At 56.2% G+C, this 16,358-nt stretch overlaps 2 protein-coding genes across 10 annotated transcripts in view; one reads left to right on the top strand and one right to left on the bottom strand.

The window, feature by feature from the left end:
* Positions 1-16,358, bottom strand: part of OGDH (oxoglutarate dehydrogenase) — a 481,925-nt gene that overhangs the window by 446,737 nt on the left and 18,830 nt on the right. The window lies entirely within an intron of this gene.
* Positions 1-16,358, top strand: part of CAMK2B (calcium/calmodulin dependent protein kinase II beta) — a 108,125-nt gene that overhangs the window by 63,323 nt on the left and 28,444 nt on the right. For all 9 annotated transcript variants that reach the window (XM_024249751.2, XM_024249753.2, XM_063726011.1 and 6 more), the window contains 2 exons: positions 3,317-3,371; positions 9,393-9,458. In XM_024249751.2, coding sequence (XP_024105519.1) covers positions 3,317-3,371; positions 9,393-9,458 — 121 coding nt within the window. The remainder of the gene's footprint in view (positions 1-3,316; positions 3,372-9,392; positions 9,459-16,358) is intronic.

Consider the following 16,358-nt stretch of genomic DNA (forward strand, 5'->3'; position numbering starts at 1 on the left):
AGCTCTGATTCACTTATGCCAGGAGGAGCCCAGGCGTGCTTGTTCCAAAGGAACAGCTGGGGACTGGGAGCCTGTTTAGGAGCCTGGAGCATCCACACACTCACCTGGGCCTGGCTCCGAAGGTCGCTAAACCCTCATCACCTGGTTTAGGGGGCTGGAACCACCTTGCCTTATCTGATGCTTCACCAATGAGCTGGGCAGAGGGGCAGGTGCCCCATTGGACCCAGCAGGACCCCAGCGTGGAAAGCAGCAGCCCCAGCTCCAGGGCCCGGGTCCAGGCTGCAGCCCCAGGTGGGCTCTCAGGGTCCTGCTGCTGCAGCTTAGCCCTTGGCGAGATTCACCACTGCCCACCAACCCACTGCATCCAGACTGGACTCTTCACCCTGGTTCCTCTTAGTAACCCAGGACTTTATTTATTTGCCACCTGTGTATGCTGCCCACAGTGTTATTTGCTTACTGTTTTTATTTAAATAGATTTTCTGACAATTCACTTTTTTACTTAGCCCTGTCTTTGAATTTGCCGTCTGATGTGCCAGTTAGGTTTTCTTTTAAACCACTAAAATAAGTGTATAACTATTTTTAAAAAGTTAAAAATTTTTTTTTAAAGTGTCCACGTGCACACGGCCCAGACTCCCCACACAGACCCCCCAGTGCTCCATCTGGCCTGAGCAACCTGCTTCCTGCCAAGGAGGTGGGATTCCCCCCCCCAGCTGCCACCCCGGAGCCCATCTGCCTCTGCCCCACCCCACCGGGCCTGCATGGGGAGGTGGGTGCCTGAGGGCAGGGGCAGCCCCCACCATGAGATCAGCCCTGCAGCGCCCCCAGGGAGCAGTGAGGTACCTTCATAGATGACAGGGTCTCCCTTGGAGCTGCCTGTGGGGGTTCTGGGGGGGGCATCCCCTCCATGGCCCCTGGGACGACCTCTGCTCTGAGTGTGTGATTTTCATGAAGCATGTCCCAGGTGGGGCAGCTCAGAGAGGCCAGCCTGCTGGGCCCCCAACTGAGCTTATTGGGCAGTCCCCACTAGAAAGGAGTGGAGAGGGATGAGCTTTTTAACTCCAGAGATGTCACAGGCAAGTCCTAGAAGCAGGATGTTGATGGGCCTCCAGGATCCACCATGTCTTAGGGACACAGAGGCCAGCCTGGGTAGAATGGGAGCCTAAGAGTGAAGAGAGGGTCCAGGGGACCTAGTGAGAGGGCATCCATGCTCTTGGGACAGAAGTCAGCCAGAGAGGGGTGAGAGGGAAAGGGGACATTGGTTTCAGATGAGTGCCTTAGCTGGTGGAGTCCCTGCTTGGCAGAGGCCAGCATCGGCTCACAGACAGCCCTAGTGGGTAGGAGTTGCCCTCCGCCCAGGGCACTGACCCAGGACATGGTCTGGGGAAGACCTTGCTCTTTGAGAATGGGGTTTGGTGGGGGCAGAGAGGAGAAGGCTGAGCTGCTGGGCCTGAGGCAGCGAAGTGGAGCAGGTCTTTCTGCACTGGGCTTGCAAAAACCCCAGGACTCTTAAGTGGGCCCCAGACCCTGGTGCTGAGTGTTGGTCACCTGGGATTCTTCACACTCAGGTGATGATGTGACAGTGACGGTCACAGAGCTGTGGTTTACCTAGTGCTGACTGTCTCAGAGCACCACAGAGGTTACATAATTGATCTTCACGGCCACCCCATGAAGAGGTGCCATTTATCCTATTTCACAGAGGGGCAGATTGAGGCTTAGATGGGCTGAGCAACCTGCCCCAGGTCACACAGCCAGTGCAAGTGGCAGGGGCTGGGCTCGCCCTATATTTTCTGATTCTGTGGAGGCTTCTGGGGCCTGGCCCGCCCTTGGTGGAGGGCGTTTTGCCTGAGGTTTAGGGGCTAAGGAGGGCCATCGGTATGGGGCTGCCGGAGTCCAGGAATCTGCAAGGTGAGGCCTAGGCCCCAGAGGCCACATGGAGTTCCCGGATGTAAGGACGCTATCAGGCTGGGCCCCGGGGAGAACCAGAGCCAGAGGAGGGAGGGCACTGGCAGCCAGTTAGAAACTGGGACAGTGCCGGAGCATGCGAAGAAGGGGCTGCTTGTGCCTGAGGCCCAGGGACCTGCGAACCTAGGAGAAGGCGGCTACGCCTTACCGGTTCAGCGTCTGTGGCCCAGTCTCAAGTGGTAGAGGAGAGCCACACCTCAGAGGTTCCTCTTCCCAGGACTTGAGGACTGGAGGGAATAAGGCTGGTGCAGTGCAGGCCCTCAAGCCAGACTGCCCGCTGAGTCCACAGCCCTATTCTGCCTTTTGTGAGCTGTGTGACTATCAGCTGCTTACCTAACCTCCCTGTGCTTCAGCTTCCTCATCTGTAACTTCTCGGGGTGGTTGGGAAGGTTAAATGAAATAACACACACAAAGTGCTTAGAACAGCCCTAGCGTGTTGGCTGTCGTCGTCCTCGTTGTTCTAGCAATCATCAGAATCGGCACGTGGGAGAGTGTCCAAAATGAGTCATTCCTAGAAAATATTTGCTGCTTAGTACAGGGCACATCTCCAGCTCAAGGAAAAGCAGGCCTTGAGGTTGCTTGCTTTGTGCTGAAATCACTCACTGTTCCCTCGCCTCTTCATCCGCTCGTTCATTCATCACATCCTGACCAGCTCCTGCCCTGCGCCAGGCAGAGTTCCAGGGCCAGGCACGCCGCACATAGATTGTCATGAGAAGTTGTGCAAGGAGGAAGGAGGGAATGATGGTGGTCCATCCTGCTGACCATGCCAGCTCTGGAATCGGAGCTCAGGGCCCAAACCTTTGGATGATGTTGCATCAGGCAGGGACCCTGCCGCCAGCCTGTGCTGGCAGGACACAGCAGAGACACAGAGCCTGAAGACAGAAGGCAGCCCTTCCCAGGGCGAATAATGAGTGGTTTTTGTCCCAGCTTCTCCTCATGTGGAGCTTCACGGCAGCTCCTTTCTGGGGTTTGGGGGTGTGAGCTCCTCCTGTTGATTTCCATGGTGTTTGGGAGCAGCTGAGGCCCAGGCTAGGACCAAAAGGGCCTGGTCTCTCTCTGGCAGAAGGAGACAGGTGACCAGACTGGCAGCTGAGGGTGAGGCACTGGCAGCTTGGGGCAGTGGCACTGCCCTGAGGCCCTGTGGGTGCTCGCTGGGTGGCCAGCTGGCCCTCAGGGCCCAAAGCACTGTGCTCAGCCCTGCCCTCTGGCCTGCCCACCCGGGCCCTACCCAGCCCGATCCTCTGGGCAACCCTAGGGCTTACACAGCTGGTGGTGTGCCTGGACAGGTATGGAGGCAGGCAGGAGGTGTGTCCTGGGCTACTGCCAGCCCCTTATGGCTTCTCTGTCCCCACAGTGCGTCTCCACGACAGCATCTCCGAGGAGGGCTTCCACTACCTGGTCTTCGATCTGTAAGTTCTAGAGCTGGGGACTCTCGCCGCACTCACTCCCAGCCTTGGCTCAGGGTGGGATCTGCAGCCTCCCCAGCCCCAGGGAATAGTCCCCACCCGTGGGCTGGCTACTCCCTTGAGTGTGCTTCTGCTGCTGGTCCCCTTGCTCCAAGCTGTGCCTGGCCTAGCTTCCCTCGCCTCTCCTTATTTGCTTTGCACTAGGGTTACTGAGGCCCACAGAGGCAGGGCTGACATCCTGGACTCCCCCTCTCCTCCACACAGAACAGGGCACACTGCAGGCAGTGGGTGGGTGGACCCCAGAGGAATAGTCAGTCAGCAGCTGCATTCACCTTCCTTTCCTTGGTGCCCTCATCCCAGCTGGACTGGGGCACCGCTGGCTGGCGTGAGTGCACATGTGTGTGTTTATGAGTGTGGCTGTGAAATGTGAGCCTGTGCACATGTATGCATGTGTGTGGGTGTTTGCACATGGGGGCGCGTGAGCACATGAAATCAGGGTCCATATGGGTGGGGATGTGCATACATGTGCATGTGTATTGTGTGAATGTATGAGTGAGCATGTGGAGGTGTGTGCATGTGGGTACGCTGGCACAAGTGTGTGCATGCATGTTTGCATGTGTGTGCATGCATGTGTATGTGTGTATTTGCATGAATGTGCATGTGTGAGTGTTTCATGAGTGTGTGTGCAGTAGCTCAGTTAGAAGGTGTCTGGGGCCGCTGCCGCCTCTCACTTCCTGCCGGATTTAGAAGCAGTGATCTCATCTCCCTCACTTTTGACAGTTCCTGCTAAGCAGCGCTATATTTGGCTGTCTGTGAGTCAGTGCTGCTCCAGGACCCTGACCTGGGCAAGGGCCCATAGGCCTTAGCCTGCCCCTGTGGCCTCCAGGAGGCCACACAGCCAGAGAAGCCCAGCCTTGGCGCTATTGCCATGGTTACCCCAGGCCCTCCCCATGGCTGCTGTGAGCATGCAGGCCGAGCAGAGATAGGACGCACCTGCATGGGGGCTGCCCTCTCAGCTCCTCCTTCCTCAAGTGACAGACGTCAGGCCATGGCACATGTAGGCCTGAGGAGGCCTCTGTCCACATGAGGTTCTCTGGCCTAGAGAAGCTGAGACTGTCCCTGCAGGGGCTTGGCCACCTCTCAGGTTCCCCTGCATGTCTCACAAGACACCAACTCGAATCACCAGCCAGGTGACTGGGGCTGACCCAGGACACAGTTGCCACTGCCTGGTTGAGGCTGTGTCCTGAAACGTCTGTCCCGTGGCCCTGGGGAGCTGGCAGGCTTGCTGCCACACCTGTGTGCCCCACCACACCTCCACCAGCCTCTTTTCCCAGGAAATGGAGAGACTGTGGAGTGGGGGGTGGTCCGGTCCAGGGCCCTTGGTGGTCAACAGATGGCTGCATGTGTTACAGGAGCCGAGGAGGAGAAAGGGTGGTGTGTTCGTGCATGTGTGTGCCCATTTGAGAGACTCTCATGTCTCCCGCCTTGCCAAGCACATGCCAGGCAGGTGTCATGGGAGGCCCTGAGGCAGGCTGGGAAGAGGAGATTGGCTGGTGAGTCAGGAAGGACCCTCCATGTCTTCCCCACCAACCTCCATGGCCCCTGTGCCTCAGCCAGCCTCCAGGCCAGCAGAGGGCCAGGACAGCAGTTTCTGGAGTTGGCTGGCATTGCCCTCAGGAGGCCCTGAGGCCCCATAGTAGTTTGGGGACTCTGTGGATTCTGGGAGATTGACAGATATCCCCACTCCCCTTGCTTGGGAATGTCACAAGGCTTGAGGACCAGGCCTGGGAATAGAGGGTCTCACACACACCTGCACACCCAGAGGACAGAAGCTCCCATAGGTGCCATGGCTGAAGCCTAGAATCAGCCATGTGTCCCCCACAGCCTAAGGAAAGGGGGCCATGGAGTCATATGTGTACCTTCCCAGACTGTGTCCCTCCTGGGCCAGCATTGAGTTTCCCAAACTCCCCACAGCAACCAACGTTGGGTGGAGGAGCAAACTCCCTTCCCTGAAACTGAACCACTACATGGCCCTGGCCAGGGAGTCTCAGGTGCCCACCAGCCCAAACTGCAGCTTCGTGAGCACACAGAGCACCCCAGAGGGCCTGGCATCAGCCCTAGTGAGGCACCCCTTGGAGGGACTCTGGGCTGCAGCCCCGGCTCAAGACCTTAAGGCCTTTTAGCCACTGTTCTGTACCTGGACTTGGCGTCTACAGAGCCTAATCTGTGTTCAATGTGTGCCAAGACCTAGACAGTTATAGCACAACACTGGGGCATGCCAGGTCCTTGCCTGGGCTAGATGTGGGTTTTGATCCTCCTGCCCAATGCACATGTATACACAAGCACACATATGTACAAACATACACACTGACGCACATGCACACATGTGTGCGCATGCACAAACTGCTCTACAAGTACACAAGGGCACACGCAGGCGCACAGTTGTACACACATGCACACAGGCACACATGCACACATGCAAAACAATATACATGAACATGAGTGCACGCATGGGCACACATAGATACAGACAGACACGCAGACACACATGCACATGTGCTCACATGCACAAGCCAGTATACATGTACACAAGGGCACACACAGGCACCCACACATGTGAACACATGCGCACAGACACCCTTACACGGACAGGGCAAGCTCAGGAGCCCAGCCAGATGACCCTGGGAAGGACCCCGTAAACACTGTTTTGTTTCCTTGTGGTTGGTGTGGTGGTTGATTGGCTGTAGAAATGTGCTGACCCATGAGGAGTGAGAGGACAGGCATGCAGAGGAGTGAGCGAGGGTGAGCAGAGCTCCAGGTCGCATGCCAGGTGCTGGTCGGGGACACAGAACAGCAGAGCCAGTCAGGCAACAGAGGCAGAGCCCCTGCCCCCAGCCCCCAGCCTGGACAGAAAAATGGGGAAAGGAAAGGGAAAGCCCAGTCCTTTAATGCCCTGCTGGGTGCCAGGGACTTGGGTGTCTTCCCAGTGCATTTCACCCTCACATTGCTCAAAGGATTTTGAGGGGATTCAATGGGATCATCAGGGCATGCGTTTAGCTGGAGCAAGGGTGAGCCGACATTCAACACATGCTCACTTTTCTTTTTCTCCAGTGCTGAGAGAGCACCCACATGTGCCAAGGTCACATGTTCAACAGACCCACTCCCTGGGTCTTCCCTGCCGTGGACCAGCCTAGCCCCAAGTGCTGGGCCCAAAAATGAGGAAGACCTAAGCCCTACATTCCAGAACCAATGGGGAAAACTGCCAGGCAGATAGAGAAGCCACAGCGCCCGGGCAGTGCAGTGGAGCAGGCGGGGGGATGGGGAAGAGGGTGCGGAGGCAGAGGAGGGGCTTGGACCCCACAGGCCTGCCCCACACATAGGGTCACAGGAAGTGGTGTGGGAGCAGAGACCCTAACCTTCTCAGGGGTGAGAACTTCTAGGGGAGTCTACCAGCAGACTCAAGCAGGCTAAGTGTGTGAGGGGCTTGGGCAGACCTGCAGAGGGCTCCATCCTACTCCCCTGCCGTGCATCCAGCCCCTCCACCTTTTTGTTCCATGCCCACATTACCCGGCTCCCAGAGGCCCTTCAGATTGTGGCTTCTGCTCACAGGGTCTATCCTGACCATAGGGCCCAGTGACTACTCACTGGGTGGAGACACAGAGCAGGAGAGTGGGCAGAGACCTCCCTTCTGCCTGTCATCTCTGTTCTCCTCCTAGAGATGGGACCTTGAACACCTCAAGACCCCGGGCCACCAAGGAGGCCAGATTTAGGCACCGTGTCTTTGGGCTCTGATCCTGTGCGAGGGCCACCACTCTGGCCCTAAGTGGGGGTGGGAGAGTATTGAGGAGGGGAGACCAGATCTTCTCAGACTTGGAATTTGAGTCACAAGGCCTGGGTGTAACAATGCAGATCCTGAGACAAAGCTCCTGTGCTGCCCACTCTGGGCAAGTCACCAAATCTTTGAAATTTGTTTTCTCATCCATAAAAATGGAGTATAATAGTGGCCAAAGTCATAGAGTGGTTGTGAGGACTGAAATCTTAAATGTCATTATAGATAAGTAAGCACTAGTAAGCTGTCAGTCCCAAGTGATGATGGTAATATGGTGGAGGTGGTGGTGCTGGTGATGGTGGTGGTGGTGATGATAATGGTAATGGTGTGATGGTGGTGATGGTGATAGTGATGATGGTGGTGGTGGCAGTGATGGTGATGGTGATGGTGATGGTGGTGGTGATGGTGATGGTGGTGATGGGGGTGGTGATGGTGGTGATGGTGATGGTAGTGATGGTGGTGATGATGGTGATGGTGTGATGGTGATGGTGGTGATGGTGATGGTGATGGTGGTGGTGGTGGTGGTGATGGTAATGGTGGTGATGATAGTGGTTGGTGATGGTAGTTGGTGGTGGTGGTGGTGGTGATGGTGGTGATGATGCTGGTGATGGTGGTAGTGATGGTGATGTTGGTTGGTGGTGATGGTGGTGGTGATGGTGATGTTGATTGGTGGTGGTGGTGGTAGTGATGGTGATGTTGGTTGGTGGTGGTGGTAGTGATGGTGATGTTGGTTGGTGGTGATGGTGGTGGTGATGGTGATGTTGGTTGGTGGCGATGGTGGTAGTGATGGTGATGTTGGTTGGTGGCGATGGTGGTAGTGATGGTGATGTTGGTTGGTGGTGATGGTGGTAGTGATGGTGATGTTGGTTGGTGGTGATGGTGGTAGTGATGGTGATGTTGGTTGGTGGTGATGGTGATGTTGGTTGGTGTTGATGGTGGTAGTGATGGTGATGTTGGTTGGTGTTGATGGTGGTAGTGATGGTGATGTTGGTTGGTGTTGATGGTGGTAGTGATGGTGATGTTGGTTGGTGGTGATGGTGATGTTGGTTGGTGATGGTGATGTTGGTTGGTGGTGATGGTGGTAGTGATGGTGATGTTGGTTGGTGTTGATGGTGGTAGTGATGGTGATGTTGGTTGGTGGTGATGCTGGTGATGGTGATGTTGGTTGGTGGTGGTGGTGGTGATGGTGATGTTGGTTGGTGCTGATGGTGGTAGTGATGGTGATGTTGGTTGGTGGCGATGGTGGTAGTGATGGTGATGTTGGTTGGTGGTGATGGTGATGTTGGTTGGTGGTGATGGTGATGTTGGTTGGTGGTGATGGTGGTAGTGATGATGATGTTGGTTGGTGGCGATGGTAGTGATGGTGATGTTGGTTGGTGGTGATGGTGATGTTGGTTGGTGGTGATGGTGATGTTGGTTGGTGGTGATGGTGGTAGTGATGGTGATGTTGGTTGGTGGTGATGGTGATGTTGGTTGGTGGTGATGGTGATGTTGGTTGGTGCTGATGGTGGTAGTGATGGTGATGTTGGTTGGTGCTGATGGTGGTAGTGATGGTGATGTTGGTTGGTGGCGATGGTGGTAGTGATGGTGATGTTGGTTGGTGGTGATGGTGATGTTGGTTGGTGGTGATGGTGGTAGTGATGGTGATGTTGGTTGGTGGTGATGGTGGTAGTGATGGTGATGTTGGTTGGTGGTGATGGTGGTAGTGATGGTGATGTTGGTTGGTGGCGATGGTGGTAGTGATGGTGATGTTGGTTGGTGGTGATGGTGATGTTGGTTGGTGGTGATGGTGGTAGTGATGGTGATGTTGGTTGGTGGTGATGGTGATGTTGGTTGGTGGTGATGGTGATGTTGGTTGGTGGTGATGGTGGTAGTGATGGTGATGTTGGTTGGTGGTGATGGTGATGTTGGTTGGTGGTGATGGTGGTAGTGATGGTGATGTTGGTTGGTGGTGATGGTGATGTTGGTTGGTGGTGATGGTGGTGGTGATGGTGGTAGTGATAGTGATGGTGGTTGGTGATGATGGCAGTTGGTGGTGGTGATGATGATTGTGATGATGCTGGTGATGGTGACGTTAGTGATGATGGGAGTGATGGTGATGATAGTGGTGATGGTGGTGGTGGTAGTAATGGAGGTGACAGTGCAGTGTGACAGGGGTCTCCAGAATCTGTGACCCCTTCATGCTTCTCCCATAGGGTCACTGGTGGGGAGCTCTTTGAAGACATTGTGGCGAGAGAGTACTACAGCGAGGCTGATGCCAGGTGGGTGCAGAGCCCTCACGCTGTCCTGTCCCTCTTCCTTTATACCCTCACCATCCCTCCTTCACCCACTCCTGCTGCTCTTTCTAACCCACGTCTGGTCCTGAGCATCCCTGCTCACCCACATCCCAGAGTGATGGGCAAGAAGCCAAAGGAAACTTGTAACCTCAGCACAGAGCCAAGAGGCCACCTCCCCTCCACGCCCAAGGTGCTGTTCAGAGGGCTTGGCCCTGGGTCTATGGGCCTCCCAGTGTAAGGATGAAATGGAGGAACTTGGGCTCCATCCAGGTGGGGCTTCCCATGGACCCTCAGGCAGCCCTTCCCACAAGGCTGGCCTTCCCCGGGGGGATGAAGAGGGACAGATGGTCTCAGAGATGGCTGTTTGTGGCCCGGCTGCTGGAGACCAGATTGAGGGATGGCAGATGTCAGCTGGGGAGGTGACAGGGCACTGTCCCTGGAAGCATAGGCCACTGGTAGCCTACTGTGGCCCAGGCCAGATGCCACCCTGACACCTGACAAGGATGTCTCTCGTAACAGTACATCTCACCTCAGGGACAGCTGACAGCATTACTCCCTGCCCACTGGGCTCTGCCCACCCTGCTCTGCCACAGAGATGTGTATTTAAAAAAAAAAACCTGAGGCCAGGCATGGTAGCTCACATGTGTAATCCTAACAATTTGGGAGGCCAAGACAGGAGGATTGCTTGAGGCTAGGAGTTTGAGACTAGCCTGGGCAATATAATGAGACCCCCTCTCTACCATAAACTTAAAAAAAATTAGCCAGGCATGGTGGCACACATGCACATCAGCTACTTGGGAAGCTGAGGTGGGTGGATGGTTTGAGCCCAGAAGTTCAAAGTTGCAGTGAGCCGAGATTATGCCACTGCACTCCAGCCTGGGTGACAGAGCAAGACCCTGTCTCCAAAAAATAAATACATACATAAGGCTAACGGAGGACCTCGCTAGGTGGTGAAATTGTGGATGATTTTAAATTTGTATCTTTGTCTATTTAAAAACTCTTTTTAGGCCGTGCGCGGTGGCTCACACCTGTAATTCCAACACTTTGGGAGGCCGAGGTGGGCGGATCACCTGAGGTCGGGAGTTCCAGGCCAACCTGACCAACATGGAGAAACCCCGTCTCTACTAAAAATACAAAATTAGCCGGGCATGGTAGCACATGCCTGTAATCCCAGCTACTCGGGAGGCTGAGGCAGGAGAATCGCTTGAACCCAGGAGGCGGAGTTTGCGGTGAGCTGAGATTGCGCCATTGCACTCCAGCCTGGGTGGGCAACAAGAGCAAAACTCTGTCTCCAAAAAAAAACAAAAAACTCTTTTTAAAATGAATATGTATTACTTTTCTGATCCAGAAAAATGAATTTTTTTTAAAGTAGCAGAAGTAGTTTGATGTGACTTGCCTCTGCACCAGTAGGAAACTGCCCATCGTGACATGGCCCGCATCCCTGATGGGCAGTGTGATCAGCTCTGGTGCCACTGGACCTCCCCTAGAGCCAGGCAGGGAGACGGACAGAGCTGGCGAGTCTCTTGGCCCCAGACTTCTGTGGGGTTTGGGACACTGGCTTCTTTTCTAAGAATCCTTGAGAAGGGACTTTGTAGTTTGCAGAACAGCCTGGAGAGGCCTGTGCCCTTGGAGTGCAGGAAGACAAGGTTTTCCTTTATATTCTACTTAGAAGAAAAGTAGAAAGTGGAACGGAGCCCTGTCCCCCTGCTCTGAGCTTCTGGGATGAGATATGTCACAGAGCCTGCTGCTGCCTGCCTGCTGGCCAGGTGGACTCGAGGGTCCCTGGTGGCCCATCCAGACACCTGCCGGGGCAGGTGGAATCCTGGAGTGGGTGGAGTGCCCTGAGGGGTGGACAGATGCTGGGCAAGGGTGGGGGTGTGTGGCCTCCTAGAGCCTCCCATCAGCAGATGGGACCCCACAGCTAGGGCTCAGGAGTGCCTTAGACCACAGCCCCACCCTCCCCCACCCCCACCCCCTGCCCGTGCCCCGTCACAGGCCCCTCACTCCCACCCTTCTCACCTGCTGCCTCCAGCCCTCTCCCCTGCCCCTCTGTGCCCCACCCTCTCCTATGCTCCCTCTGCCTCCTTGTTGATGTCCTGCAGCCCCCAGAGCCCCCTCTGCTCCTGTGGATCCCTCTTGGCCCTGTGTGGTTTAGGAGTCTTTGTGTTCATCAGGTTTGGGGAAGGAGACACAATCTGTTATCCCCCAATCTGGGGGTCAGCTTGAGAGTCAGCCTGCCCAGAATGCCGCACCCCTCGCCGCCCCAGGTGGAGGCTGGAATGGGGCAGCTCCAGCCATGGGGGTGAAGGGGTCGCGTGTGGCTTCCTCATCACACCAGGCCAGTTCCCTCCAGAGCGCCAGCCCCTCTGCCCAATCCACAGGTGTGGCCTTGACTTCTTGCTCAGCCTCTCCCTCCTCAGTCTGAGTCTCTGATGGACACACAGCACCCCACACACACCCACAGCCCCTCCCCGTGGCCGGCCCTGGGGTGCCTGGCCTGGCAGCAGGAGTCCCACATGCTTGAACCCAGATTTTCTGCTGTGGGCTGGGGGACCGCAGAGCTGGCCTGTCGAGGTCTGGAGCAGCCTCAGGGTAGGCTCGGGAAGGGAGAAGTGAGGGATTTCTCTCGTCCTCAGGAAATGCTCGGGCTGTTCAGGTTCCAGGAACCTTTGCCAGAGCAAACTGTAGTGTTCCCTGCTCTGACCCAGGTCTCCCCATCTCCTCTCACAGGACTCCCAATGCGGAGGGCACCCCTGGTGTATGGGGTCCCTTGGAACCAGCCAGAAGAGATGTTCTCTTAGAAACTCCACTGCCTCCATTGAGGGTTTGGAGCTCAAATGGAGGGCATTCCATAGCCAGACTGTGGGGAGTGAGGGGGCACACGGCCTGCGTCCTGTAGAGGGTGCCAGGATCCGGGCAGTGATTTTGGAGGCTCAGTGGGAGAGGGGACATGGAGAGGGAAGGAGCCTCCTGGAGAGCCCCTCCTGGGTTGGCCCTGCTGGAGCGACAGCCTCAGCATAGGGACCCTCCTCGGGCTTCAGCAGCCTTGGGCTCCTTTCTTTCTGGGTGAGCCTCGTGCCCTGCCTGGGGCCACGGCGGCTTTGCTCTCTGTGCGTGAGCTTCAGCCTTCAAGCAGTGGAGCTCGGTGGAGAGTCTGACAGAGGCCCCCGTGGGCCCCTACCCCACAAGCATAGCCACAAACTCGGGGCAGGACTATAGCAAAGGAGAGAGCTTGACTTACCCCCAGGCGGAGCCCCATGTCTGAACAGTCAGGATTGTGCTGAGACAGAGGTAAAGAAGGACAGGCGAGGGACAGGATGGGCCGAGGCCTCCTGGCCAGACCCAGGCAGGGAGGTGCTTTCCGAACCACACAGACGCAGCCAGGGCAAGTGTACTAATGCCCTGCCTGGTACCTGCCAAGGACCAGGAGCTGCTGCCGTGGAGCAGCTGACGGATTTCTGGATGAGCCCCATCTAAGGAACCAGAAGAAACAGGACAGTCATTGCTTTTCTGAACTCATTTCTAACCAACAAAGCTGGAAATTCCTCTTAGACGGAAGCAGGGTCTTATTTTGGAGTTTATGGGGAAACTGAAGGGTGCCCACGTCTTCTTCAAACAGGGAAAGCAAAGTTCAACACATTTAGAACCCATTTTTTAAAAAAACCTTAAAAAGCAATGTGGTGGCCAGGCACGGTGGCTCACGCCTGTAATCCCAGCACTCTGGGAGGCCGAGGCGGGCGAATCACAAGGTCAGGAGATCGAGAACATCTTGGCCAACATGGTGAAACCCCGTCTCTATTAAAAATATAAAAATTAGCCTGGCGTGGTGGCGCATGCCTGTAATCCTAGCTACTCTGGAGGTTGAGGCAGGAGAATTGCTTGAACCCGGGAGGTGGAGGTTGCAGTGAGCCGAGATCACGCCACTGCACTCCAGCCTGGGTGACAGAGCGAGACTCCGTCTCAAAAAAAAAAAGCAATGTCGCTACTGAAAGATGGCTGAAGGGACCTGGTGCAATGCTGACTGTCCGCGGAGGGGGAGGACATCAGAGCCCAGGCTGAGAATAACGTCCCAAATGCTTCTTGGGAACAATTCTAATCACAAAAGTGACATCTTAAACTGTTCAAAACATGAAAAAACAAAAACAAACCTACAGGGGGTCAGCCCTTCCTAGAGAAGACAGCGATGTTAACAGAAAGTGAGGGCAGACAAGATGGTGTGACTGTGAGTCTCACATTCTCCAAGGGCCGTGGTCTCAGATTGCACCAGGACAAGGGCAATATGAGGACAGGTCCCTAAAGTGCAGGGGACTGCCCTGAATGGGCTGTCCCAGGCCAGGTGGTTGTCCCATCCCACCTACCCTGCTGGGTGCAGCCTGGCCCAGCCTTGTCTTGGGGACCCCTGGCTTGCTCAGCCAACTCAATCCTGAGCATGCGTTTGCAGGGTCTGGAGCCTGCGTGACAATGGACGGGGCGGACTTGATCTCAGCAACACGTGCCAAGTCCCCGTCATACCCTCAAGAACACCATGGAGAGGTGCAGACCCAATGCTGGGCCCATAGTCCCCGTCTCTGGCATTGGTTTGGGGCCCTGCACCACCAGCAGGGGAGGCTGAGGAGGACTGGGCGAGCCAACTGTGGAGTCAGGGGGCGATGACAGCTGGGGAGGAAGGAGGATACAGGGCGTAGCCAGAGCTTCGGCCAGGACTCAGTAAGTCTGAGGCTGAAAGAAGGTTGACGAGGAAGGTTCAGCTCTCGCCCTCAGCAGTAGTCTGAGGTGCATGCGGTGCAGGCCGAGTCCCTGTTGGTGTCCAGGGAGGTGGCACTTCCTGGTGACCACAAGCTCTGCACACATCACTCCACCTGGAGAGTGCCCAAGGGCAGAGGAAAGTCCAGCCCTCAGGGAGGTGATGGACCACGGGGATGGGCTGGAGGACAGTGCACACAGTTGGACAGGAGGAGCCCAAGATCTATGCCCTTCCCAGGACAAACCAGGACCAAGACTGACCACAGGATCTGGCCAGCACTGCTACCGTCCACACCACGCAGCAGTGCATGAAGGAGCCGACTGGCCCTTGGGAGGGCCCCTGGGAGGGCCACACTGAGCTCACTCTGCATCTGGACCCATCTGGATGGCTGTGGATATCTGACCCCACAGCCTCACCCCCGACTGCCCAGGCTTCCCGTCCCGCAGGGAGGCTGAGTCTGCCCACCAGAGGAAAGCCCCCACCCCAGCCAGCCAGCCATGCTTAGGCTCACAGGCCTTGCCAGGACACAGTTGGCCATTCAAAGGAACAGATGCTGGGCCCCCTCGGGAACAAGGAGGAGGGGCTGGTTCAGGCAGATGAGGGCAGCATGGGAAGTAGATGCTCCTCATAGTGGCTTGTCATGGGCTGACTTCAGGGACACAGCCCCCTACGGGAGTTGCAGGAGCAGAAAAGAGGCCAGGAAGTCTCTATGTGTAGGCCAGGCAGAAGGGAGGATGTTTCAACAAATGGGCAGGACACCCCAGGGCACATGGGGAGGAGGGAAGGCAGGACACCCCAGGGCACACGGGGAGGAAGGAAGGCAGGACACCCCAGGGCACACGGGGAGGAGGGAAGGCAGGACACCCCGGGGCATATGGAGCATGGAGATAGGATTGTGGTTCCCACTCTTGGTGACATTGAAGTGACACCACCAAGGGGCTGTCTCCCATGAGTTTGGGCCTGGCTTCTCCTGACCGCACACACCTCAGGAGTCCATCACCCATTAGGACTCTGAGGGCTGGATTTCTTCAGGAGGAAACTCAGATTCACTTTTTAATGCAATGGCTGACGCTGTACAGATGGGACCAAGAGGGGTGGGAGCTATTTGAGGAAGAAGGCTGGCCTCCCGTGTCCTCTCTGAATTTGCTGTTAGGAAAACAAAGCCCACTCATCTTGCTGACCCTGGTCACCCTCCTGTCCCCAAGGATCTGGCTGGGATAGAAGGGTCTTGAGGGGGTCTTCCTGTCCCTCGGTGGGGCGGTGACTGAGACCCCAGGCAGGTGGGCATCGGCAGCCTGTGGCAAATGTCTCCAGGCCCAGCAGGGCAGCCTCGGAGGTGGTGGCTGCTATCACCCTGCATTGTGGAGCTGTCCCCGGGGAAGGGCTTGTTTTGGGCTCCAGGGGCACCCGGGCAGAAGCAGATTCAAGCCACAGGCTCTCGGTGTGTGCAGGGGCTCTGTGGCCCTGGGTCTCATGTGCTCTAGGACAGGTGTCAGGGAGGTGGCCTGAGAGCAGCTTGGACCTCTCCTCCCAGCCAGTCATGGCCTGGAAGGGCCCTGGACTTCTGCCAACAGCCCTCCCTGACTACGAGAGGAAGGGTTGAAGGGGAAGCTCCGTGTGCTCAGTGCTGTGCACACACAGCCCCCTACCCAGCCCCTCAGATCCCTGGGAGCTGAGCTAGATGCCCCTAGTGCTGCTGGAACTGAGCCACCCAACATGGCAGCCACCAGCCGATGTGGAAGCTTGGGTTTCACTTTTTTTTTTCTTTTTGAGATGGAGTCTCCCTCTGTCGCCCAGGCTGGAGTGCAGTGGCGCCATCTTGGCTCACTGCAACCTCCACCTCCCGGGTTCAAGCAATTCTCCCTTCCTTGGCCTTCTGAGTAGCTGGGATTACAGCTGCCCACCGTCACACCCAGCTAATTTTTGCATTTTTAGTAGAGACGGTGTTTCGCCTTGTTGGCCAGGCTGGTCTTGAACTCCTGACCTCAGGTGATCCGCCCACCTTGGCCTCCCAAAGTGCTGGGATTACAGGTATGAACCACCGCGCCCAGGCAGGTTTCACTTTTTATTAAAATGAAATAACATGTGCCCAAGCACATTATTTCTGCTCCAGCACAGAGCAGGGTCCTGGGGCATTCTCA

This window comes from Pongo abelii, chromosome 6, assembly GCF_028885655.2.
Source record: "Pongo abelii isolate AG06213 chromosome 6, NHGRI_mPonAbe1-v2.0_pri, whole genome shotgun sequence".
Taxonomy (NCBI): domain Eukaryota; kingdom Metazoa; phylum Chordata; class Mammalia; order Primates; family Hominidae; genus Pongo; species Pongo abelii.